Raw genomic sequence first — 27859 nt, 5'->3', positions numbered from 1 at the left:
TATCATACAATTGGATTGTCCACTTCTGCTTCTTTTGCAAAACACTGTTTGGAATTTATCTGTAAGCTTTTTTGTTTCCTCTTTTTATCTCTAATTTTTAGTAATCTTGTCTCAGGATTGTCTTTCATGTCATTTAATACTAATTTTATGAACTTAATGAATATGTACTTATTAAAAATTAATGTCTGCTATTATCTGTCTTTTATGATTTTTTTTAAAATCGAAATAAAGACTCTAAAACCTGAACCTGAAACCTACTAAAAGGAGGATAACTATCTCTACCTCCACTGGAGCAATTAAGACCACTTAACTCGGAATTAAGATGGATGAAAGGCACCTAGCTGATGCTGGCTCCAATGCCTTGAACATAGAATACCCCTCTAAAATGTCCAAAGCTGCTGCAAAAAAATTCAAACACAACACCCTAAGAAAAAATCCGGACAAACTGTTTTACGACCCTTATTTTAATATAGCTAAAGGCATAATATTGAACGACCTGATATTCTACACAAAGAAATCGGCCCAATGGCGTAATGCCATTACAAAAATTCTCATCATAAAATCTGCGAAAAACATCCCACATGGCACAAAAATAATGACCGCATCGTCATTAAGATGCAGAGCAGACTTCTGCATAACCATTTACAAAACTGGAATAGTGCTAATACAAGCTGGGAACAACGAACTAAAGAAGTTTGAAAAGATATTTCAAATGGTTAAAGAATCACCGGAGGGGCCAAGATATCCACAACACCAGGCTCCAGTAGGAGACACCCTGGACAATAACGCCTTTAATACGACCGAGGACGCCAATAGGTATGAAGGCCTCCACGAACAAACCAATAGCCAGAGAGATATTATCGAATGTGACTCGAGTGGAGAAGTGTGGCTCAGTGGTTAGAGGCGGCAGACCCGGAAGCTGAGATCAGCCGTGGACCAGGGTTCGATTCCCCGCCTCGGCGGGTCTCGGGCTAAAAAATTCCACGGACTCGACAATTCTCGCTCCGGTGCCTACTCGACTCACGGGGTCACACTCTGCGACTCTGGGCAATAGCTTGCTTAATCTCCCCTACGGCCCCTCGCGGCGGGATGCCTGGCTTTCACCTTGTGAATACCCTGCCGGGGTATCTCTCACAGGGGAATACCAGGATGGGTTCCCTAAGCAAGCGCCTTGAGACCCCTGGGTGAAACGTGCGCTATATAAATCGAAATACATTTACATTTACATTATCTGAGAATGAGGCTGAAGGGACAGAAGGAACCATTAATCATGCAATTGTGGAGCAAGACCAACACCGAAGGGAAGAACAAACGCCACCACCAAAAGATGAAACATCACGTCTAGAGCATCCACTGACCCAGAGTGATTCACGCCATGTGAACCGGGAATTGAAGAAAACAGAAGAGACCAACACTCTGCCACATACCTCAAGCACAATACTGGAGGTTGGTAGATTCGCTTCAACAAAAACATCACCACTGGTTTCACCACCAAATGATGAGACATCACGGCTAGAGTGTCCACTGACCCAGAGGGATGCACTCTATGTGAACCGGGAATTGAAGGAAATAGAAGAAACCAGCACTCTGCCACATACCCCAAGCACAATAATGGAAGTTTGTAGACTCTCCCCATCGAAAACACCGCCACGGGCTTCACAGAAACTTGATACCACTCTTATCAACCCATATAATCTCGGAACTAACAATATATCAAGGGAGAGAAAGAAAAGGACTGTGGCTAGGAGTACTGATCTAATACAGAGAAGAATTGAATGCAAACCCCGGATAACCAGGCCAAACATACCGAAGAAATCGGCACGAAATCAGAAAGATATTAAAGAGCTTCAGAATCTGGTTAGCAACCTAGCACTAGAAACTAGTAACACCTCCCAAGCAATTAGAAGAATCCTCGAGATAACGGCAAACACCAACTCTAAGATCGCGAATATCCAGAATGTCTTACACTCCTCAAATATAATGTTTAATGGGAGGGCCTTGGCACTAGCTAACAGATTGAATCAACCACATAGGACGAAATCCTTGACGCAAGAGGAAATACTTGGTTTACTCCAAACATACGAACCTTCTGACCCCGGGAGTGAGGAAATAATCAAAACAGTAGCAATCGATTCCAACAGAACATCCAGAAAGAACAACAGAAAACCCAACCTCCTCAATCTACAACAAGTCCAGTTAATAACAACTGAATCTACTGATAGGGACCTCAGTAACTCAGAGAAACCCCTGTCATGCCTTCTAATCAATTGTCGATCAGCAACAAATCATGCATCAGATATAGCAGCCCTCATAATCAATAAGGAAATTGATCTGGCAATCCTAACTGAAACTTGGTTAAGGGAATCATCTGCTCCAATCATGGATATTTTAGTACCACCTCAATATAATATTGTGAGACGAGACAGACCAAGAAAAACAGGAGGAGGTATAGCCTGCATTCACCGATCGGAGATTGAGGTCAAAGAAATTCAAGCTGACCCCTTAGAATCATGTGAATACCTAGGGCTTAATATAAAAGCGGCAAGCAAGCAAACATGCAACTTGCATGCGTTTTACCATCCACCAGGTGACAACGCAAAGTTCACGGAGCAGTTAATGGAGATCATAACTACCTACCACAGTACTGATGTCAATAACATATTCCTAGGCGATTTCAATCTACATTGGAACGACCACAATGATAAGCTGGTTAATAAGCTTAAAGATTTCCTCGACGAGTTAAACCTAACTCAAGCATGCTCGCTACCTACACACCTGAAAGGATCGACCTTAGATTGGATTATTGCAAGAGACAAAAATGCATCGATCCGTTCTATAGACCCTTGCAATTGGTCCGATCATCATGCAATATCATTTGCGATACCCACAGTGAGAAAGGGAACGACTGTGCAACCCTCCAAGTTCAAAAAATGGACTCGCGACACGAAAGAGGCTAATATTGAGCTACTGGTTGAAAGATGTGAGAGAGACTTAAAGCCACCTAACCATCTACAGAATGTAAATGAGCTTACAGATCACTACATTACGTCAATCGAAAATATCGTCAACAACACCATGCCACTAAAACTGAAAAGAGTCACAGAGAAGACAAAAAATCCTTGATTTAGTGGATCACTGAATGAAGACAGAAGGAAACTGAGAATGGCCGAAAGGAAATGGAGACAACACCCCTCATCCCCGGAGCTGAAAGCTCTCAGAAATATCAGAAACCAATATAACAAAAAGATCATCACTTCCAAAAAGGAATTTATCCGATCAGAACTGGACAATGCCAAAAACAGACCACGAAAACTCTTTGAAATCCTTAAACGACAATCAAACTAGCTAAATCCTCTCAGGAGAACATAATTACTCCGTTAGGCTGTGAAGAATTCTCCACATTTTTTACAGAGAAGGCTAAAGCGCTGGAAGAAGAGCTCACAAATGCGGCAACCACTATACATCCTTTGCCCCCGAATGATGACACCCAGTCATTAGAATGTACCAAGACCAAAAACGAGGCAAACTGGGACACATTCAAACTATACGACCATTATAAGATCGCCAAAACGCTGTCAGAAATTAAACCTAATAACCACTACCAAGACCCTCTTCCCGGAAAATGTGTAAGAGATATTAACCACATGCTGGTTCCAATATGGACTAAAATTAATAAATGCATCACTATCCCAAGGGATCCTCCCTGACTGCCTGAAAACAGGTCAAGTGGTTCCCATAATCAAAAAGCCTACAGCGGATGCAACAGATCCGAATAACTTTCGCCCAGTGACTAACATCCCTCTTCTAGCCAAACTAATCGAGAAATGTGTGCAGGGTCAATTAAGCCAACACATCACCAAATTCTCCTTACTTGACGACTGCCAATCAGGATTCAGAGCAGGACATAGCACGGAAACGGCTATACTACATATTGTGGATGACGCGCTACAGGCCCTAGACCAAAATCGAGCGTGCCTACTGATTCTGCTGGACCTGTCATCTGCATTTGACACGGTAAATCACGAAGGCTTACTGACCAGACTTCGAGATAGGATGGGTTTAACTGGAAATGTGCTGAAATGGTTCGACTCTTTTTTAAGGAACAGGACACAAAGATTCCTGGTCAATCATTCCACCTCAACTCCATGTCCCAACACAATAGGAGTCCCACAAGGATCGACACCTTCTCCAGACCTGTTTAACTTGTATGTTGAACCACTCACAGAAATTCTCCGAGAATCACAGATATCCTACCACATGTACGCAGATGATACGCAAATTTACATAAAGGTCGCCTCCGTTGAAGACATTGATCGGAAGAACGAGTCCTTAGGAAGGGCACTGCAATGGTTATCCACCAATTGAAGCTAAATGCTCACAAAACAGAGTTCCTACTAATTTCGCCACCAAGATGCCAGTCGGAAATAAGGGAATGGACCAAACTAGTGACTGCACTAAACTGCACCCCAACATTAGTCGAATCAGCTAAATCGCTTGGAATCACCCTAGACGAGAACCTCGACATGAAAGCTCACATTAATGCAATGGCTAAAAGTGCCCGCTTCCACCTTAACTACTTAAGGAAAATGAAACCCTACATATCTGAAGCTGATCTAAAGTTATCAATCCAATCTCTTGTTATCTCTAGGATTGAATATGGCTGCTCCACCTTAGCAGGCTTACCAAAAATGTCAACAGCTCCGCTAAAAGCCTGCCTCAATGCAGCGGCAAGACTGATCACAGGATCAAGGAAATTTGACCACATATCCCCTCACTTGAAAGCATTAAACTGGCTACCTTATGAAGCCAGAATCCAAATGAAGTTAGCATGTATCGCCCATAAAGCGCTTCACTTCAACACTCCTAGATATCTAGCCAAGAAAATTAAGATATCGAGAGGTGACAGGCCAGCCCGGAGTGCCGCCGAACTGCTATTGCGGCCAGCCAGATTCCAAAAGAAAAAGACTTACGACAGAGCATTTTCTGGAGCTGCCCCTAGAATCTGGAATTCTCTTCCTCCAAGCATTAGGAAGATTCGCAATATTGCATCAGTTCACATCAGAACTCTCTTCTCAAATGACAATTGGAGAAAGGCAGACAAGACATAATGGCCAAAAAAAGCACCCAATAAATACAATAACTGCAGATCTACGAGCCTTGAAACGCAATCTAAAAAAAAAAATAAGGAGGCTAAAAAGAACAGCACCTGATACTACAGCCTGGGACAGTGTACGGCAGCTAAGGAAACGATACAAAAAAGAACTCTGGGAAGAAAAAAGAAAAACGAATGACAAATTCTGGGCAGAACTGCTCTGCATCTCTAAGAAAACAAATTCAAAACAGTTTTGGCTGGCCATAAATAAACTGCAGAGACCAGTGAATACACTTTCGTCAAATATCCAAGAACGCGATTGGGCAGAATTCCTTACCTTGAGGTTTTTTGAGACAAACACTCAAGATACCGCAGAAAGAAACTGCCAGACGTCAGCGGAGGAAAATTATAAATCAATTGGGATTAAGGGAATCACCAGCTCAGAAGAAGATGAAACCACACATAAAGAAATGAACTCGATTAACGGGATGAAGGGTACAGAGGATAAAGGCCTACTGACACTAGCAGGAACTCACACGTTCCCTACAAGCGAAGGAGTTATACGCACAATCAAGAAAGCCCGAACCGAAGGTGCTCCTGGCCCCAACGGAATTCCCCAAGCAATTTTCAAACATGATACACCATTTTGGAGTAAACAACTACTTGCCTTGTATCAAGAGGTAGAGCTCTCAAACTACATACCGATAAATTGGCAAGGATCGATACTGACTCCAATATTTAAAGGAGGAGACAGATCAAACCCGGCAAATTACAGGTTAATAGCACTCCTGGATGTCGAGGCCAAATATTACACTTCTCTGGTGTTAGAAGAGCTTAAGGCTTGGTCTGATAATCTCAACCTTATCCCAGCCAACCAGACAGGCTTCAGGCAAGGCATAGGGACGACAACAAATATCTTAGGCTTATCAATTATGGCAAATAAATGTAAGCAGAGGAAACAACATCTCCACCTCTGCTTTATAGACCTAAAAGCCGCCTTTGATAGTGTCGACCGCCAGCTCCTATGGAAAAAGCTTCGAGCATGGGCCATTCCCGAAAGGCTACTAAAGGGGTTATTGTTATTCTACTCCAACACGTGGCTAAGAATTAAAATTGGTGATGGATCCAGGCTATCAAGGAAACTAAAAACAACCAGAGGACTCAAACAAGGGTGTGTCCTGGCCCCTCACCTTTTTAATTTGTTTTTGTCTGACCTTTCACAAAGGTTGGACCGTATTAACTCCCAACCACCAAAACTCGGAAAACTGAGACTTTCTCATCTCTCATATGCCGACGACGTTGTGCTAATGAGCTACACAAAAGTTGGTCTACAAAGAAGCGTGCATGAAATGTCAGCATACGTTTCAGAGAACAAACTTGAAATAAACACATCTAAGTCCAAAACAATGGTAATCGGGAACCAAATGAGAGGTAAACAGACAATCTGGCTTAACGGTAAACAACTAGAGGAGGTAAAAAAATACAAATACCTGGGTTTTTACATCGATAACACAAGAAATCACACAGAGCAAAAAGGGTATATGGCACAGAGAACAACTGCCCTTACATTTGCCTTCAGCCTATTGGCGAAGAAACTGAAGGGCCCTTCATATAAACCCCTGCTTGCCGTAATGAAGGCAAAAGATTTACCAACAATAACGTACGCGAGTGTCGCTTTTCACGGCGAAGACAGAGATGTTTTAAACCAATTGATAGCTTCTGTCTACAAAAAAACATTTCAGTTACAAAGGTCAGCCTCCCCAGCCCAGGTGCGCTTGGAATTCGGCATACTAAACGAAGAATTGGGTAGAATGTATGCGACAGTTAAAACATGGTACCGTTTGAAACAAAATGTAGCTACTTCGCAAATCAATGAAGCACTTTGGGTGGAAGTAAATGAGGACAAAACTTCCCCTTTTCATCAATACCTGTTCAAATCACTCTCAATTACATGCACAACAGAGTTATGGAATAAAAACCTGCCATACCAATCGTTTAAACAAGCATTAAATAAAGCTTCAAAAATTAATTCATCACTGTGGGACAAAAACATCTTCCGAACAAGGTCACACGCCTGGATGGTGATAAATAGCTATAAGTCTCTTACTCCGGCACCTTATTTGAGCATACCTTTCTCAATGTCTGTTAAAAAACAATTAATGACATTACGCTTTGGTAAACTACCATCTTTGGCAGACCAGCCAGCTTGGGCGTATATAGGTCCTAAACATTGCCGGCTGTGTAACTGCCAGAAGGAAGATTTCATTCACATAATCTGTATATGTAACAAACTATATAATGAGCGAGTTAAGCTCTTAAAATCAAGTTTTAATACTAGAGGAATAAGGTCATGCAGAGCGGCAATCACAGCGTGCCTAAATCCGGAAGATCCACCTCTGAATGGTAGACTGATTAAATTCCTTAAGGCATTTACTAAGTTCTGTTAAAAAATCTGGAAATGCGGTCAAAGGGAAATATGGGTGTCCACACTGCACTGTATTTTTTTATAATGAATTTAGATCAAAGAAGAGATGTAAAGTACATATGTATATTAGGAAGATCCCACCCTCTGAAGGGCAGTCCGATTAAATTCCCTAGAGTACCAACTAAGCTCCGTAAAAGACTGGAAACTTGGCTAAGGAAAAAGACGACTGGACTTAACGTACTGTATTTTCCCTCTTTTTTTTTTTTATCTTTCTAATTTGTTCGTTTATTTATTTATTTTAATTTTATTTTTTTTCTTTCCGCTTCTTTTTCTTTAACAATGGATTTTAGAATAACCAGAAGAGATGAAATGACGTATGGTTATTTTTCTTATATCACAATGACTTGTTTTTTATCTTCCCAATGTTTCTTTGCTTGTCTTTGATATTCTGGTTTTAAATTGTTATGGTTTTAACTAACTAAACAATAAAAAAAAATTGAATTGCATCATTTAAGCGGGAAGTAAAGAGCCTCATGATGAGCAAATACCTTGCATAGATACGCCGCCCTGATCTAGTGCTGCTCTCAGAAGGAGAAGCTCCAACCTGAATAATATGAAAGCTAATTATTGACGCAAGACTGGCGATATATAGAGACGCAGAGGTACTCTTACCTAATGCACTGAAGGGCAATGTGTTAATATATCTTTTTCGCACAGCCTAAACCTTACCCTCTCCTACCTCACTCCTGTCAGGGTATATGGCATATGATATAAATTTAGCCTTACCCCACATCTTAATACGAATTGCATGGTATCTGTTTCTCATATATATTGTCTCACACAATCATAGCCATACTATTATCTACCTCATAACGGCTTTGTCCTTAGAAAAGTTAACACTTTGTGATGCCAAAACCGTACCATCGCCTACCTCACCTTGACGGGGAACATGGGCATATGATATAAGCTTAGCCTTACCCCACATATTAATGCGAATTGCACAGGTGTTTTTGTTTGCATATATATTGTCACATAATCATATTCATTTTATTATATACCTCATATCTGTTTTGTTTCATGTAATGTCAACACTGATGTTAGTCAACTATTCTGATGTTAAGCGCTCTGATACCCACGGGTCTTGTTCGCGCTATACAAAACTTTACAATAAATAAATAATAAATAAATACTATATTGTGCAGAAAAGTCTATTGACCCTCTTTCTGCTTCTCTGTCTGCTATTCCTCTTTTTTTCCTTCCCCAGTAGGGCTCTGCTCTGAATACTCTCAAGGGTTACTTTTCTGCTCGGTCTGCTTTTTTGTTGCTGCCTCATCAACCCTCTTTATTTCAGTCCCCTATTGTAAATTGAGTCCTTAAAGGTCTTGTCCATATGTTCCCTCCTTCCCTTTTCATTATACCTCAGTGGGATAGTAATTTGATTCTCACATTTCTGATCTGTACTCCTTTTGAGCCTCTTCATCATTGTCCCCTCCGGCTGCTCACAATCAAGATATCCTTTCTAATGGTGATAACTTCTGCCCAAAGGGTGAGTGAGATACAGGCTTTATCATCCAAACCTTCATGTTCGTCTGTTTTTCCAGATAAATCGGTGCTTAGCACTAGTGTGAGAAAGTGCCCTCTTTGTGCATGGTTGCCTCCACTTCTATGCTGAATTACTGATGTGCTTTGACTGAGGGTGCCCTGGGCTCCTGCTAATCAGGTACCCATAGCCTATGTTCTTTCCCTTAAACTGCATTGAAGCCTAAACCCAATTGGCATCTCTGATCACAGGTCAGACCCTGGTAAATGGTACCACAGAAACCTAGGGCTCTGTGAGCAGAGAAGGTTTCTAAGGGCCGCAGCACTTATTGTACCACCCTTAGAGACCCTGAACCATTACACTCACACACTGCCTTTGCTGGCTGCGTGTTTTAGTGCAGAACATAGTGAAGAGTCGACATGGCACACCTCTCTGTGTGTCATGCCTACGACCCACTATCCTGGCACAGGTCAGTCACCCCTCTAGCTGTGTGCACTATACTAGTGGTGAGGATACAGGTGCATGAGCCCTGTACAGTGTCTAAGTCCATTCTTAGACATTGTAAATGCAGTGCTGGCAATAAGAGTATATAGTGCTGGGAGGTTGTCATTACAAACTCCACAGCACCATAAAGGCTACACTGAAAACTGGGAAGTTTGGTATCGAACTTCTCAGCACATTAAAGCCACACTGATGCCAGTGTGGGATTTAATGAAAAATGCACACAGAGGGCATCTTAGAGATGCCCCCTGAAAACTAACCTACCACTAGTGTCCAGGCTGAGTGGCTGCTTTCAGACATTTTTCTGGACCCCTGGGTCGAGAGCCTGCTACTCTCTGGGGCCTGAAACATTGCACATCCTTGGCGAGGTGCCAAGCCTCCTCCGCCAGCATGGACAGGGTTCACGAAGGAGAATATTCAAAGGCTTGCCATGTTTGTGAGCTTCCCCAGGCCAAACTGGTCGTCACTGGTTATGACCCCCACTTTGGGTAGGAGAACCGGCGGGAAAAACAAGTGAGGAAGAGAGGTGTGCCCACCTCTGCCAACTCCATCCCACAGGTGGGGAAGGCGAGGTGAAGCACAACTCTCATTTCACACCATCTTGAAGATGAGGGGACTCAGCCAACCATGGACAGGCTCATGCCCCCCTCCCACTGGAGGTTGGCATAATAGGGGGTGTACCCACCCCAGGGAAGGGACCCACGGGTCCCTACCTTTTACCTACCTGTAACGCCCCATAATCTAGTATTCAGGGGCACCCCTGAACCTTGCTTCCTCAGACAAGAAGAAACTACAAGAAGAAGGACTGAACAGCCGTGCAGCAGCTAACAAGAGGAAGACGCCCACTGACTTGGCCCCAGCCCTACCGGCCTGTCTCCACCTCGAACCTTGTCCTGCAAAATCCCAGTGTGTCCTGCAGTCAGCAACCTCAAAAAACCCGGAGGACCTGCACGCCTTCAACCCCAAAGACTTTGTCTCCTGTGAACACCGGATTTGTTCATCTGCAACCTCTGGCCCCGGCCGGAGACTGCAAATCAGCACCACTCTGCACCCACCGTCCACGGCCCGAGCTCGAATGGGCAAACACCACCATGAGGTCCCCCCAGCCATCCTGACCCGAGGTCCGGAAACCCCTGACTTGCCTCAAGAATTCAGCCGACGCCTGCAGCCTAAATCCAGAAGGTCCCCCCAATCGCGGCCAGGAGCTGGTAAGAAGATTCAACCCCAAAATCCTCCCCAGCACCCGACGCCCCACAGCCCCTAACTTCCCAACTTACCTCAAGGGGTGGTGGTCGCACCAAGAAGAGCTTCGTCCCCAAGCCTGCAGTGCCTTTGCACACCAGAAGTTCCCCATTGAAAACAACGGGGTGCCCGGCATTGAAACAGCACCCTGCCGCACCTTTGGTTCTACTTTGTTTCCCCATTTGCCCTGAGCTAAAGTCCAGGAGCTTTGCTCCCACAAACAAATGGCCTGCTAGTCAGCAGCCACCAACCAGAGGCCCCCTATCCCCTATTGGATAACATTGGGCCTCAGCACTCGGCACTTTCCCGCCCTAGTGCTGCTGAGGGTGTAACCAGAGTGCATTCTTGACCCTGGGGGACCCCTGAGTCTACCCCCAGAACCTCAACTCCCACTACCAAATACTTAACTTACATCCGATAACACTATTTACCATAGGATAACATTGACTGTTTTTCTTGGAAAAGTTTTGAAGCATGGAGTTTGAAAATCTGAAGTAATTCTTTAAAATTGCACTATCTAACAAAAACGATTTTACTTATCTGTTTGCAGGAAATGTTCCAGAGTAGTATCCAGGTACACTACTCTGAGTAAGAAAAGTAATCTGAAAAGTAATTTACCTGTAATTTTACTGAAAAGCCCATTCAAGTCTATGTACTGTATTTACAAATTATTGCATTTCTCTGAAACCATACTGTAAGTCAAAACAAAGTGCATATACTATTACAAATCCAAACTGTATTACAACTGTATATTTACTGCAAAGTACTTATCACTTACTTGTGCTAGGCTTGCTTAGTTCTAGAAAATAAAATAACTAAAAGAATATTCTTACACAAAAACAATTGGTCTGAAGTTTAATCTTTGATTGTGTGAATTCATTCGCTGAGTGTGTACAACAAATGCTTAACACTGTCCTCTGATACTGCCTTAATGCTCGACCACATTACCACAAATAGAGAGTGAGGTGCTATCTAACTTTACCTCTGCCTACCTTTGGGGTTCCACTGGACTCTGTGAACACTATACTTCACCTATGTATAGTAAATACAGAGCCAGCTTCCTACAACTAGGGCCTCTTTCCTGCCGAAAGTGGTAACACCATTCCATGTGGGCCAATCAGTCACCTTGCTCACTTTCTAAGCTCCTTCACATCCTTTAAAAGAAGAGGAGTGACTCCGCCGTCTCCACCCAAAAAGAGCGTTGTCATTCTACCTCGATTCCTCAAGAGAGTTCCAGGTGGATGACAAACTCTACGAGGGTCATGAGGGAGCGTAGAAGGTCCAAGCGGTACAGAAACAAACCATTTTGCGCTGGGTCGTTCTCTGTATAAATATATGCTATGTACTGGCTAAGAAGCAGCCCTTTGAGGGATTAAGGACTCACTCCACAAGAGCTAAAGTTACTATCACTTTGTCAGCACGTGAAGTTCCAGTCCTGGACATGCGCATCGCTTTTGCTCCACAACACTCCACTCTGTCGTCACAAAACCTAGGCCATCTGTTAGTTTATAGACCAGTAGGATTCATCCAATGTATTTCAGTTCTAGCTAGCAGTAAGAAAATGCTAGCAGATTAATGACATATGTTACCTTTTGGAGTGCTATATTTATACCTACAGAGATTCTCGTATTGTGCTGCAAGCTCAGTCAGTCTGTTGTAGTATTGTATCTCAACCACAAAAGTTTATGAATGGCTAAAATGGCTTATAGACCGTATTCTATCACATTGGTGTTTTTTAGGTATTGTCTGTAAAAAAAATAGGAGAAAGTACATAGACTACTAAATAAATGTGAGTAGTTATATTTGCAAGCATAGAGTTGGTATTCTTAACTCCATTTAATGTACCTTGAAGATATACATAAAAAGTATATTTGTAGTATGATTTTTCTGTGCAAAATATTCTGACATGTTCAACAACAGTGGCCATATGGTCTTCTCGAAGGTCCAGTCTAACTACAGTGTCCCCTCAAGCGCTAATTGGCAATATGCTGCCATTTGACATTGTGGTACCCAACTACATATACGCCCACACGCCAGCCGGCCCCTCACTCCCTATGAGAAATAGGTCCTCACCCGACACTCATACAAAGGCCTCCTGTCTGATATTTATGCCTTCCTAAAAGCTCCAGCAACCAACACTTAATCTCCAGCAAAGCAGCGATGGGAGCTGGAGTGTGACCGCCCCTTTACTCCCCAGAGAGTGGTCTGACATTTTGCACTGAGCATGCACGCCTGCCTATAGATCTACCGGGAAGGAGCCCTTACTTAAAATTACGCACTATTGGAATTACACTCCAACATAAAAAGCTAAATGAAAGCAGGGCGGAGATTATGGATGCTGGAGCCAGTGCAGACACTTAGGTACATTGACACGTTCTCTGGCATTGCCCTAAACTACAACAATACTGCATGGATGCCCTGGCGGACGTTAACAAGATGTATGAGACCGACCTGCCCAGATTCTCCAGTTATAATCCGGTATTGCCTCTCCAATGCACTGATGTATCCCCTGCTCTTGGCACGGTAGAGGACTATCACCGTTGCCCTTTCTTCAGCCAAGCAAATCATACTGTCCAGGTGTGGCACAGATAAGAGGCTGACGTGGCTGAATTGGATAGAGAAACTGATGGCGATAGTAGATTGCAAGTTTCTGCAATTTGATAAAAACTTGGGGGCCTTGTAAACAATTTTTAGCTCAACATTTCAGGCAACTCTCCTGTCCAGTGTACTTCACCTTACACACACAGACCATCCAGTTGAAAGAGATGTGGAGGCAGCAGTTTAGACTGTATTACCTACCCTTTGGTCTTAACTCATCGCGTTCTCCTGAGGCGGGGGTTGTCTAGCATATCCCTTCCCCTATTTTCGTTATCGGTCCTTTTCACCTTCCCCCCTCTGCCTGTGTACCCTCCCTGCCTCCCACCTTCCCTGTTTTAACGTCTCTCTCCTCAAGTTATACCTCACTGGCCGATGGATGTAGGTGAGGGTATTGTTTTGTATTGTTTATTCTCTGAAACTCAATAAAATAGATTTAAACCTAAAACATTCAGACATTATAAAAAAAATCTTGTGAAGCAACTTCAGATTTCAGTGTTGAAGCCAAAAGTCCTTTGTTCTCTTTCAACTGAACACGGTTTCCAGAGGCCCGTAGTATACAAGGTATTGGTAATGCAAGGGCACCAGGAAGAGTTCAGCTAATGACCATCAGCTCTCTCAGGAATCCCTGAAATTTCAGGTTATTTCACCAATACCTCTTCTCCACATCCCCCAGTTTTCCGCAGTTGTAGAAAGGTATTTTCATATGCTTTGTCTATTTCCTCAGTTGCTTTTGACCTCTTCATGATCTGCAAACAAGTTCTCTCTAGAGCATATTGAGCAAGATTGGCTCAATCTTGTGTTCAAGCACTGTTTTAGAGCCCAAAGGAGATGACTCGATATCTCGGCCTCCTCCAAGTTGATAACGCCTGTGCTGACTTCCCAGCTACACAATGTAGGAGTATACTGAATGATCGAATGGGCACCTTGGTTCGGTGTCAAGTTGTTGGCAAGGATCCTTGCTACTTATGGCAGGTGGACTGCACCCTAGCAGACAGCTGTATCCCACTGTTATCAATACCTTGGGCACAAGAGCAGTGACCATCCCCTGCCTCTCCATATGCAGCAGATGGGCTTGACAATCCAGCGACAGTTGATTGATACTGCAACAGTTTGTGCTTTTGACACCACATCCAAGCCAAAGTCATTTTCTCGCTTCCATCAACCTCAGCATTAGTGATAGTCTTTTCCTGTCCCCAACCGCACGCTGCAGCAGCTGTGCCAGTCAGAGCCTCCCTTTAAAACTCCCACCAATCGCCATATGCTTTCACTGTCAAGCAGGTGACATTTTATCCTTTTCAGATCTGGAGTAGAAAGGTCTGCTGGACCAAAGCCCAGTAGGATTATTCATCATCCACTGGAGCAAGCCAAGACCAAAAATGATCAGTCATCTTGCCTCTACACTTTTCACACTAGTCTCTGTTTAGAACAAATGTGTGATGTGTATCATTTATGACAACAATTACTTATTATTATGTTCCTATGGTGCAGTTATTAATATGTTTTTTTTTACAGTCACAAATCACGAGTTAAAGGTAACCTTCGACTGAAAATGACTTACATGCCTAAAGACAATGGCACTGAAGATGAAAGTACTGAACCAGTCGAAGAGACCGAGGTATGTGAAGGAAAACGTTAAGATAAAGATTCTTATGGCTCCACAAATTGGCATATACATGCAAAACATTGGATATCTAATTCGTGTCAGCGTGTGACATTATGTCCACCAATACGATCAGCATAAGTTTTTTCTCACAATCCATATGAAAGTGATTCAGCATTTTGATGCATTATATTCCATTTTATGTTCTGAATGGCTACCACCACCCTTTTTATTTCAAATGCAATTTGGTGGTTCTGCCTAGAGATAATGTCGACTCTCTGGAGTCTTACTTGTCACACTACAATTGCCATTCATGCAAGATTGCCTGGTCGTTGAATGCCTGGGCATCTTCGGCTGGGCTCCCCAAAGTCGAGGGGCTGAGGATATAGGAGTGTTGTTGGAAGTCGGAACTTCTTAACCGGAGCCAGTCATGGTCAGAAAGACCCTTCGAGATGAGGCTGCAGGTATTTTCGTGGAGTCCAGGAGAGGTCAGCCACCAATGGTTTTGAGGTCAGGATAGCAGGGAAGACTTCACTGAGCAGGTAGGCCACTCTGACTCGGCCATGGGTGTTGGGTGCAGAATGGGTAGGCATTGCGTTTTCAGCTGGATCCTGAGTCCCTGGAGTGGGTTTCTTGTGGACAGAGCTGCTTCCTCTGGAGATCTGGTCTTTGTTGAAGTGCAGGCAGTCTTCCTTGGGTTTCTGGAAGTTGCTGGCTGCTGGACAGGCGTCATCTTTTTTTCAGAGTCTTTGAGCGGGAGACAGGCCGGTAGGGCTGGGATCAAATCAGTAGTAGTCTTCCGGCTTGGCTGCACAGAGACTTCTTCATCCTTCTTGGGTCACATGAATCTGAGGATCAAGGTGCTGGTGTGCCACTAAATGCTGAATTATGGGGTGTTACAGCTACTGGCAGGTAGTAGTCAATGGGCTACTTACCTTTAGGGTGACTAAAACCTTTGTATTTCCTCTCCCTTTGGGTAAGGGACATCCCCGAATCCGATTACCTAAAATCCTTCCATCCAGCCTGGAGGATTTTTTAATTACAACTCTGGACACATTAGGGTTGGTCCTGGCTGAGAGGGGACACACCTCTCCTGACTACTTATTTGTCTGCCGACTTTGCTGCCAAAGTAGAGCTGGGTAGGGGGAGGAATTTCCACTAGCTAAAGAGGCCCTGACTAGCATTACGAAGGCCAGGAAGCCTTTGAGGCTCACTGCGTTGAATGTTATTCCTGCTTGGGGGTATGTGAGAAGCACCTCCACCTCAAGCAGGCTTTGGTTCAGACCCACTAGAGCGCAAAGCCCCCACTTCAGGGGGCATGTCTGTAAGTGGCAGGCTGGTGCTGACCAGTCAGCTGCACACCAGAGAGTTGTCCGTTTTTCAGGGGTCATCTCTAAGATGTTCTCTGAGTGCATTTAATAGTAAATCCAACACTGGCATCAGTGTTTGTTTATTATGCAGAGAAGTTTGATATCAAGCTTTCGACAGGGGTGTGAAATTTAATAAAATATTTACTTGTCCATGTGGCAGGTTGCCTCATAAATCTATTTGTCCTGTAACAAAATCCATTTGTCCACTTTATGCCATGTAATGCAGCGATAAATTATGACAGCAGTCTCATTATATAAGCCTCTGCTATAGCCGCTCAGATTATGCCATAGTAGGGATTGAATACCAGCAGTTCCCTTATGTTGTCACATTTCCGCTGATCTTCATACTGGGACTGAAGGTACTGGTAAGCAATAGAGCAAATCTACACCTGCATATTTTCTCATGCTAAAATGCAGTTCACAATATTTTCTAGGAGTACTATTTCTTGGCTTACTTCTGTAAATTCTTATTAATTCACACAAGCCATATATCTTCACTTAATTCAAGGCAAAATGCAATGGATGCACTTTTGAGACTTTCTTTAATAATTGGGCCCCTAATTCGGTCTATTGTTAACCATGACCATTTGTGTTTATTTAAATTGTGTCTTTCTCTCCTTGTTTATCGGCTGGCTTTACAGTGAGTGCTCTTTCACGAGGAGCATATCGACACACAAAGTAGTTTTGTTCAGTGCCAGGAACTACTGTGGCAATGTGTGCTTTTTGAGACCAAAATCATGTTTTGCTTTTGGCAGTGTTTGTGATAATGGTTAGGGCCCGGCAGCTCCCACACCATTAAGGTTTTACAAAAACCATGCCAAAACAAGTCACACATTGACAAAACCAAAAGACTGACTACCAATTTCAGCCCTACTGGCTTTGCCAATGCTTGTTTTTTTGTTTCCCATAATCCTATTAAAAATGGTTACACTGATTTTCTATTATGAATATTTTGGGAAAATACTAGCATACATCTACACATTTTACTAAATGATGCTGCAAAGAAATGGTACCTACAATTTTACAGTAGTTTAGCTAAATGTTTTTTTCCTCCTTGCATTTTTTTGGGAACATTTTATTTTGAAAGCAAAGAATCCTCAATCTTGCTTTCAAGCTTCTGAAAATATTTACATCTAATCAGAGAGCATTCTGGGAGCATTATTCATAGCTTCATATTGCTAAACTTTGAAAAAGTGTTACACATTTTTATACTGAAACCACTGTTAATAGTGCAGTCCGAGCTTATAACATTTACTTTGAGTTCCCACCCTAATAATAAAGGCTCTGCATTAATGAACCATAAATACAAGTTTGAACAGTGTTAAAACAGCATTAACACATGGACACAAATATTATCTTAACTGCAGATAATGCCCTTCCCTGATCCATAATGTGGTACTGTAAACTGTCAGCCAAACGGTTTGTGCCAAGAGGGGTGGATCTACTTGTCCCAAGGACAAAATACCCAAGAAAATGTGTTGCCCTTGACCCAAACAATATGTCTTCGGTGTTGGGCTATAGGAATTCCACCTCCCTGTTTCTAGCATTCAGTAGAGCCATCATGGAGCAGTGGCGTTCGTAATGACAAACTCCCAGCCTATGTACTTAATATGGCTTCATTGCACTTACAATGTCTAAGAAAGGACTTGGACACTGTAGGGGTATATTAATCATGCAGATATACCCTCACCTGTGGTATAGTGCACCCTGCCTTGGGGCAGTATGGCCTGCTAGAGGGGTGACTTACCTATGCCACAACAGTGGTTTGTAGCCATGGTACGCAAGAATGTGTGTCATGTCGGCTCATCAGGTTTAACAGCACCAAAACACACAGCCTGCAATGGCAGAAGGTGTGTGCTTGGTGAGGGGTCTCTCAGGGTGGTACAATACAATCTGCAGCCATTAGAGACCCTCTCTCGTCACAAGACCCTTGGTAGCAGGATTACCTTTTACAAGTGACTTATATGTGGGCCAGTTGTGGCAACAGGATTAACCTTTTTGGGAATGAACACAGGCGCTGGGAACCTGATTAGCAGGGACCCAGTGCACATTCAGTCAAAGTGCATCAGATATCAGGTAAAAAGTGTGTAACTATGCAAAATGGGGCACTTTCACCTGGATCCGAGAAGAACATGGTTCTTTGGGCAGTGATAACCTGCAGGGTATAACTTGGCATACTTAACACCCAATTCTATGTGCTTCCATTTGGCATTCAGAAACGAGGCCGTCTGCCTCTGAACAGACAAGGTAATGTATGGTAAGATCATCACCTTGCTTTGGTTGACACATATCTCCAAAACATTTGATTTGCAATTTAAGATGTGATCTGAGACACGGAAATGTAAAACGTTGGCCACAGAGCGAGGCGCACCGCCAGGTGATGGTGGGCAGGCTGACACCCTGTGCATGTGTTCTAGGGCAAGGAAAGAGGAGAGGCCCTCCGGGGTCATGACGTGTTAAAGCCAGCTGTCAAGGAAAGCAACATTGTCCATGACTTTGACTTTTTCAGGCATCCTCACCACTCGTATATTATTCCTTTGAGCATGACCTTCAGAGTTCTTTGCCTTGGGCTACAGTGCGCGAACCCTATCTAGAGCAGCCTCCATCTGGATCTTCAAATCTCCTGTTGTTTGGATTATTCCCTGTAGGTTCAAGCTCAGTAGCTGTGATGCTTTCAGCTAACTTGGTCCTCCTTGAGTAGGCCAAGGTCCGCCACTACCATGTAAATAATGGCCAGCAGGAAAGAGCCCCCAACTTGTCCTGTGAGACCTGCGCCATTCCCTCCGGTATTAGCCCAACCTCTGGCCGCGTGGGGACCCTCCGCTACCGGCACTGGGATCTCTTTCCACCAGCTTCGATGACACATGATCATAGGGGGAGGATATGAAGGACAATATAGGGCCTCCGAACACCACGTATTGAAAATTAGGTGCAACCTCTCACTTCCTGAGCAGGAAGTTTTGCCTGGGGTCCTGCACTCTACGTGTAAGGCAGTCCTCCCCCCCACCCCCCACCCAGGCGAATGCCAGAAACATATACTACAGTCCCCGACTCCCTGTTAATTGATCTGTTAATTGATCTAGCAATAAATAAAGTTTCAACACCTGTGGCATTCTAGTCAACTATTCAACAAGTAGTAAAGTTTTATCATCCCTTTTTGCTTTGCTCTGTGACATCCCAATGTCTAAATTTTGCAATGGATTCTCAGATATACACCAATGTTGCTGAGGTTAAACATTGGCAGCCTTAAGTTTGTATGCCTTCTTATCGAAGCCAGATTTTACAGTTTGTTATGATGTTTAAATGTAAATGGCCTCAAATTTGCCAGGGGCTTATATCGCTCTGTTGAGGGATGTGGGCTGAATCAAAAATGTTGTGGAACAACATCAGTGCAGTTTTGTGGAATATTTAGAGACCTTTTAATTGAGATCTGGGATGGCAAATCACATTCTCTAGAAGGAAGGACTTCACGCAGAGGTCTGCCTATGATAATGGCTTCGACCTCTGAGCTACCTCCAGGTACCCGACAAGGCCATACTTGTCGGTGTGTGCGTGTGTCACAATGAACAAATGGTTTTTCGTGCATTAGTATCCCCACCCCTCTGGACCCGGTAGTGAAACCAGAATTCACTACTAATTTATAGCCCCATCTGTCAAGTGCCTTACAAGTATTCCCAACAAGATGAGTTTCTCGCAACAAAACAACAACTAATGCCTGTTGTTTAATGTACTGAAGTACCACCCCTGTTTTAGTTTGTCACACAACACATTAACATTCCAAGAAAGTAGGTTGAGTGCAATCTCAGCTCTTACCTCCCCACTGGTGTTAGCCGAAGCTGGTGCAGTTGTATAGCAGGCATAGAGGCAGTACTATTGAGCACAAGTTCTTTGGACGTGGTGTCTTAACTGCATTCATAATAATTGCGATGCCCGTGAGCCGCAGTGTATGCAGTCCAGATGGGAGGGGCCGGAGCCATAGGTGAGTGTGAGCTGTAATAGACTATCAACAACAGAACTATTACTAAGGCTCCATGTTTTTGGATTTTTACAGATAAATACAGACAGAAAACAGTGTGTTTTCTGTCAGCATTTATTTTTAAAAGTGGATAAATACAGAAAACTGTGCTGCTTTTAATTAGCATTCTGTGCTGTCTTTCATGAATTATAGCCTAACAGCTGAGCAGATGGACTGCATAGGAAATTAACAAACAGGATGAAATTTCCATAAATGATGGCATGTGTCAATATACATTTGTGGTATAATACTAGAATTTACCAGTGGATGTATTGCTATCTAATATTTGCCAGCTTGAATAGGTAAAATACGACAGACATCAAAGTATGATTGTGCATCTATCAGTTAAATAAATATGGAAATGTACAGTTTTACAACTTCATTTATACGCAAACCACAAAATAAATATAGATAAAATAGCCCTAAAAGAAATATGGATAAATACAGATGGAAATGTTAAAAAAATAAATACCATAAAACCGGAAGCCCTAACTATAACTAAAACTGAATGAACCCCCGTGACTTGGAAAATCCCACCTCCCCCCCACCACTCTGCCTTCCTGCAAGTCCGACTTTGAACTACCTGCCACCCCAACATTGCAGAGCGTCCCGTCGTCCTCCCTTCCCTGTTTTGGGGGAGAAGTGGACCCCGATTCCGCACTCCCAACCCCTTTGACAACTATTAGCCAAATGGCTAGGAGTCTATGCTTGTAAGTTTACTGCATATATATTCAGCCATCATTGCTGCAGGGCCATTGCCCCGTCGTACTTTCGCAGACGTACAGTCTATCCAGTTTCGCTGGGGCCCATACCCAATGCGTAGGTCCTGTAGAAATTGCGATTGTTCTCTCTGAGTGGGTCTCTGAGGAGTCTGTCTGCATGGCACAGTTTATGATGAGGCAGAATGTCTACCTCATGGTTGATCTTTATCGGTGAGATTACCCGCTACTTGGCCAGACATGGTACTTTTCCGTTCCCTCCCATTTCGTCTCCTGCGCCTTTCCGGATTGTCCAGGCCTCCCACCCGTCGCCTTCTGTTCAACCACTCCAAGGCTGCCTCCGGCTCCGTGAAAAACTGTGTCTTACCCTCGGACTCCACTCTGAGTTTTGCAAGGAACAACAATGCATAGGTCACCGCTTTATCTATAAGGGCTTTTTTGCCTACGATAAAACTTCTTCGCTGTCTTTGTCTCTTCATAGTGAAGTTCAGGAAAAAAGTGATGATGTTATTGTCGATCTTGAGAGGAGGGGCACAACGTGCAGTTAGCAGAATCACATCCCTGTCTCGGAAATTAAAAACACGTGCTAATATTGGCCTGGGTGGTTGTCCGGGTTTGGGTTTTCCTCTCAATGGAGGAATATTTGGATAGATTTTTGGTCTGCAAACGCTGAGTGATTGAGTCTTCCACAAATAAATCAACTACATGGCCCGTGGCTCTCAGGAACTTCAAGTATTCTAACATTATTCCTTCTGGCCCTGCCTTCATAGTCATCTAATTGGTCTGCGTGAGCCTTGCTGGTAGTTTGCTGATTTGTTTTTGAAGGCCTTAATGTTAGTGGCGAGGCCCTGGGTTACCTCCTCTACTTCTTTCACACAGTCATCCATTTCCCTTAAATTGGCTTGGATAAGAGAGATTTCAGTAGAGACTGCGTCGATGCGGGACACATGTGACATGCGCACAGCGGTAATCGCAACTAGTATGTCTTGTAAGGCGTGCTCTGTGTTTCCTGCACTGTGTCGGGTTGAGCACTCACTCCCTCGTGGGACTTGAGCCATGTGAACTTATCCCGCTTAGGTGTTTTGTGAGCCACAGCTTCCCTGCTCCCAGACATGGCTGTGCTGATAAGGATGTTGTCTGGCCGTGCAACTATCCAGGGAGAGGTGCCCAGGTGTATCACCACAGCCTGTCCAGGAAAACAATCCCACCAGCCTCTTGGCTTACCACCCTGGGCTCGCCTGCTCAACTATGCAGTCAACAGTATTTTAGCCCTTTGCGTAGCATTGATCACAGCAGGGTTAGGTACAGGGTCGCCTCAGGTGGCAAGTAATGGAGTATCCTGCTGAGCGATGACCGGGCACCACCACCGCCACTCACTACCTGGTGTAGGGAGCTTCTCGTGGTACCCCTTCTTGACATACAGTGCAGCCCCCACACGATTTCTCTCACCTGGTGGTCATTATCGAGCCCACTTGTCCGCCAGGGTAGTGCTTCTTGATGGCAATGGTAATGGATATGCAGCCATCAATAGTATCCTGAGTCCCCAACCCTTGATCTGGATATAGTTATTTAGAGAGTTATAGTCCAGTATGTGGCTGAAAGGCCCAATAGTTGTCTCAAGCCTGCGGCGTTTATCAGGCACGACCCAGCAGCCTCCTGCCAGATCTCAAGAGCTCCCACTCCATGCTGGGCCACTCCCCACGGCCGTTCGTCCTCCCCGGCACGCTGCCCATCCACAGCGCGAGCCTCAAGGGGTCAGGGCAGATAATGGTCTCACTTTCCAGGGCTACCACTGCCAGTAATGCCACCCGGTTCGATGCCGACTTTCTGTGCTCCACCGCACCCTTTTAAAGAAGAGGAGAGACTGCTCCACCTGTTTCCAAAAAGAACGTTCTTATTCTTCATTGATCATACTAAAGACTTCTGGGTGAACGATCAACGCTTTGTGAGATTTGCTGGAGCGAAGAAAGGCAAAGTAGTGCAAAAGAGAACCATCTCTGAATCAAAATCTGCTATGCACATGCCGGGTCTGGTGGGGCCTGTGTTTGACCTCATGGTCACAGGTTCAAATCCCGGCAGGTCCACTCAGCCCTTCACCCATCTGAGGTCGATAAAATGAGTACCATTGAGTTGGGTAACAATGAACATCTGTTATTCAGCGCCAAGAGACTTATGGGTGAACGTGTGCTTTACAAATACATGTTATGTTATGTTATTTGCCGAGGAATAACCCCTTGAGGGCTCATTACAGCAGAGCCAAAACTGGGTCCACTGTGTTGGTTCATGCAGTCTAGTCATGGACATCACTCAGGCAGCTACGTGAGCATCACTACACACATTTACCAAACACTACTGTCTAGAAGGCTCTCAGATGACAGTTATCTTTCTCCGGCAATGCCTTATCTGGTAGAGACTTTATCTATCCGCAGATTTCTTACCGTGCCTCCCAACCTCCCCGTTCTGCAAACTGATTTGCATCTTAAGCGGTCGTTGAGGTACTCATTTTGGCACACTGGTTCAATGCCTCGGTGTGGCTTTGTGCTTCTGGCACGGAAAAATATTTAAGAAACTGAAGTCAGCGTGATGGGGTGATCACTCTATAGCACGGGTACTCATAGTACGGCCCGCGGGCCGTCAGCAGCCCGGCAAGCCTTCCTGTGCGGCCCGCGGACCTTGCAGACATGTACCTGTGTTATATTTATTTTTTGTAAAGTGTCTGCGAACACCGGCTGTTGATTTATGGGGCACCGGGTGATTTCAGGCATAGAGTGGAGATGCAGGAGCACTAAGAAGAGGTCAAATACAACAAGGCCTCATTAACAATTAAATGGTCTTTTAAAGACCTGTGAAGTACTCCGGTGATTGGCGCCAAGGGGGGTTTGATCTGACTGCCCGGGGGTGCCGTGACAGCTGTGACCCCCAGGCCAAGTTGTGGGAGACAAACCCTACAAAGCAGCACATTCTGAAAGAAAGCGAGCTGGCTTTTACTTTAAGGGGGGGGGCTGTCTTTGGGCTGGTGACGGGGACGTGTAGACACAGTATGTGTGCACTGCCCGAGAGACAAACAGGGGAAGAGACAGACATGGGCAGAGACAGACATGAGCAGAGACAGACAGGGGCAGAGACAGACAGGGGCAGGGGCAGATAGAGGCAGGGTCAGATAGGGGCAGAGTGGCAGATAGGGGCAGAGTGGCAGAGAAAGATAGGGGCAGAGACAGATAGGGGCAGAGACAGATAGGGGCAGAGACAGAGGCAGGGGCAGATAGAGGCAGGGGCTGATAGAGGCAGGGGCTGATAGAGGCAGAGACAGATAGGGGCAGAGACAGATAGGGGCAGAGACAGATAGGGGCAGAGACCGATAGGGGCAGAGACCGATAGGGGCAGAAACCGATAGGGGCAGAGACCGGGACAGACTGATAGAGGCAGAGACAGATAGAGGCAGAGACCGATAGGGGCAGAGACCGATAGGGGCAGAGACCGATAGGGGCAGAGACCGATAGGGGCAGAGACCGATAGGGGCAGAAACCGATAGGGGCAGAGACCGGGACAGACTGACAGAGGCAGAGACAGATAGAGGCAGAGACAGATGGGGGCAGAAACCGATAGGGGCAGAGACCGGTAGGGGCAAGGGCAGATAGAGGCAGGGGCAGAGAGAGGCAGGGGCAGATTGGGGCAGAGTGGCAGAGACAGATAGGGGCAGAGACAGATAGGGGCAGAGACAGATAGGGGCAGAGACAGATAGGGGCAGAGACAGATAGGGGCAGAGACAGATAGGGGCAGAGACAGATAGGGGCAGAGACAGATAGGGGCAGAGACAGATAGGGGCAGAGACAGATAGGGGCAGAGACAGATAGGGGCAGAGACAGATAGGGGCAGAGACAGATAGGGGCAGAGACAGATAGGGGCAGAGACAGATAGGGGCAGAGACAGATAGGGGCAGAGACAGATAGGGGCAGAGACAGATAGGGGCAGAGACAGATAGGGGCAGAGACAGATAGGGGCAGAGACAGATAGGGGCAGAGACCGATAGGGGCAGAAACCGATAGGGGCAGAAACCGATAGGGGCAGAGACCGGGACAGACTGACAGAGGCAGAGACCGATAGGGGCAGGGGCAAATAGAGGCAGGGGCAGATAGAGGCAGGGGCTGATAGAGGCAGAGACAGGGACAGACTGACAGAGGCAGAGACAGATAGAGGCAGAGACAGATAGGGGCAGAGACAGATAGGGGCAGAGACCGATAGGGGCATTGACCGGGACAGACTGACAGAAGCAGAGACAAATAGGGGCAGAGACCGATAGGGGCAGATACAGATAGAGGCAGGGGCAGATACAGATAGAGGCAGGGGCAGATAGAGGCAGGGGCAGATAGAGGCAGAGACAGATAGGGGCAGAGACAGATAGGGGCAGAGACAGATAGAGGCAGAGACATATAGGGGCAGAGACCGGGACAGACTGACAGAGGCAGAGACAGATAGGGGCAGAGACCGATAGGGGCAGATACAGATAGAGGCAGGGGCAGATAGAGGACGGGGCAGATAGAGGCAGGGGCAGATAGAGGCAGGGGCAGATAGGGGCAGTGCCAGATAGAGGCAGAGACAGATAGGGGCAGAGACAGATAGGGGCAGAGACAGATAGGGGCAGAGACAGATAGGGGCAGAGACAGATAGGGGCAGAGACAGATAGAGGCAGGGGCAGATAGAGGCAGAGACAGAGCCAGACTGACAGAGGCAGAGACAGATAGAGGCAAAGACAGATAGAGGCAGAGACATATAGGGGCAGAGACAGACAGACATAAACAGATAGAGACAGAGAGGAGGAGACAGTGACGGAGGGAGACAGAGACGGAGGGAGACAGAGACGGAGGGAGACAGAGACGGAGGGAGACAGAGACGGAGGGAGACAGAGACGGAGGGAGACAGAGACGGAGAGAGACAGAGACGGAGAGAGACAGAGACGGAGAGAGACAGAGAGGGAGGGAGACAGAGAGGGAGGGAGACAGAGAGGGAGAGAGACAGAGAGGGAGAGAGACAGAGGGAAAGAGAGGGAGGGAGACAGACAGACAGAGTGAGACAGAGGGAGAGAGAGGGAGGGAGACAGACAGACAGAGGGAGACAGATGGAGGGAGACAGACAGACAGACAGAGGGAGAGAGAGGGAGGGAGACAGACAGAGTGAGTGAGTGAGTGAGTGAGTGTGTGAGTGAGTGAGTGAGTGTGAGTGAGTGAGTGAGTGTGTGAGTGTGTGTGAGTGAGTGTGTGAGTGAGTGAGTGTGTGAGTGAGTGAGTGTGAGAGATGTGTATGCCGGGTCTGGTGGCTCAGTAGACAAAGGCGTCTGTTACAGGGGCCTGTGTTCAACCTCATGGTCAGTTTTTTTGCTGCTCTAGCCCCGCCCCCGCCCCAACTGAACCCGCCCCCACAAGTGCGGCCCTCGGCCACAAGCCACACTGTAAATTTGGCCCCAGAGAGAAAGTTTGTGAGTACCCATGCTCTATAGGTACCTTGCACTTCACTTCGGGCGCCTACGACGCCACATGGAGCCGAACTATGCCATCTACTGGCATACAAGGGAACTGCTCAGAAAAAATGTCCAGATCCGGTCGGACACCTGGGGAATATTTCAAGATTAGAAATCTGCTGTAAAATAGACTCACTATCAGACGTTATCCAAGGTAACTTGCTCTTTAAGATGTCACTTTTCTTTCTTTCTAGTTACATTTCAGGACTTTATGTATTTTTCCAGTAAATCACTGGAATTGGCACTAAAGCCTTTTTAGGGTGCTAAATTGTGTACTTTAGTTGCATGCCCTCCCTGACCTTCCCGAAGTAAGGCGCAGATGTAACATTAAATGTGGTTTTGAAAAAACTGCACTCCTGAAGAAGTAGTAGTATTGCAGATGATATGGAGTATTCAATTAATACAAAAGAATGATCATTTGCTTAGTAATTAACACCGAAAACAGAGCCATCAAGATATCTTATGTTATATTACCGCACTAAATCACTTAATAGTTCAGACTGGCTGGCTTGAGGCTAAAAGGGCATACTTATTCTAAGAACATCTGCAAAGAGAATTGAAGGATGTCTGGGCAATGGTTGTTAATACTCCTATTAGGTTTGAGCTCACTGGGGTAGTGATGCAATTGGATCATCGTTTATCTTTTTTTAATGATTTTTTACAGAGTTTTATATAGGGCTAACTTGATCCGGTATCAGAGCGATTTACATAGCACCAGTTGTGTTACATGAGGACACATTCATTTTTGTTAGGTACGGGGAGATTAAGTGATTTGCCCAGAATCACAGTATGTTCAGCGTCATTGCCAAGACTCAAACCCGGTACCCCAGGTTCGAGGTAGACAGCCCTAGCCGTTAGGTCAACTCCTCTCTGAAAACCATTTAGAAAAGGTCAAACTTTTAGTAGTCTGGGTGAAAGTAAGAGAGAATACAGTTATTGAGTCTTCTAAACCAGTGCAATCCAGAAGCGTAAAGGGCCCATGCCTAAGAAGGTGTATGGCGTCCTTCCAACGTTTTTGCAATAATGGGTGTTTTGGTAGCTGTTGTTTGTGCTATCTTTCTACCCCCTTTTAGTGAAGAACTTACCTCCTCAGAGATTTTATGAGGGCAAGATAGATTTGGAACCTGGTGCACAAAATACCTTGTTGAGTGCTTCAAATTACTTAATCATAAACGTAATATCATAGACAGTACCTATGTGGAAATATTGTGTATAGGTTTGATAGCCTTCTCAGGCTCTTGC

General features: G+C 45.1%; 1 protein-coding gene across 4 annotated transcripts in view; it reads left to right on the top strand.

The window, feature by feature from the left end:
• Positions 1–27859, top strand: part of NEDD4 (NEDD4 E3 ubiquitin protein ligase) — a 2078892-nt gene that overhangs the window by 720493 nt on the left and 1330540 nt on the right. For all 4 annotated transcript variants that reach the window (XM_078684873.1, XM_078684874.1, XM_078684872.1 and 1 more), the window contains one exon: positions 14911–15013. In XM_078684873.1, coding sequence (XP_078540999.1) covers positions 14911–15013 — 103 coding nt within the window. The remainder of the gene's footprint in view (positions 1–14910; positions 15014–27859) is intronic.

The sequence above is a fragment of the Lissotriton helveticus genome, chromosome 3_2, assembly GCF_964261635.1.
Source record: "Lissotriton helveticus chromosome 3_2, aLisHel1.1, whole genome shotgun sequence".
Classification (NCBI taxonomy): Eukaryota; Metazoa; Chordata; class Amphibia; order Caudata; family Salamandridae; genus Lissotriton; species Lissotriton helveticus.
Note: the sequence above shows the minus strand (reverse complement) of the source record. Positions and strands in the feature narration are given on the sequence as shown.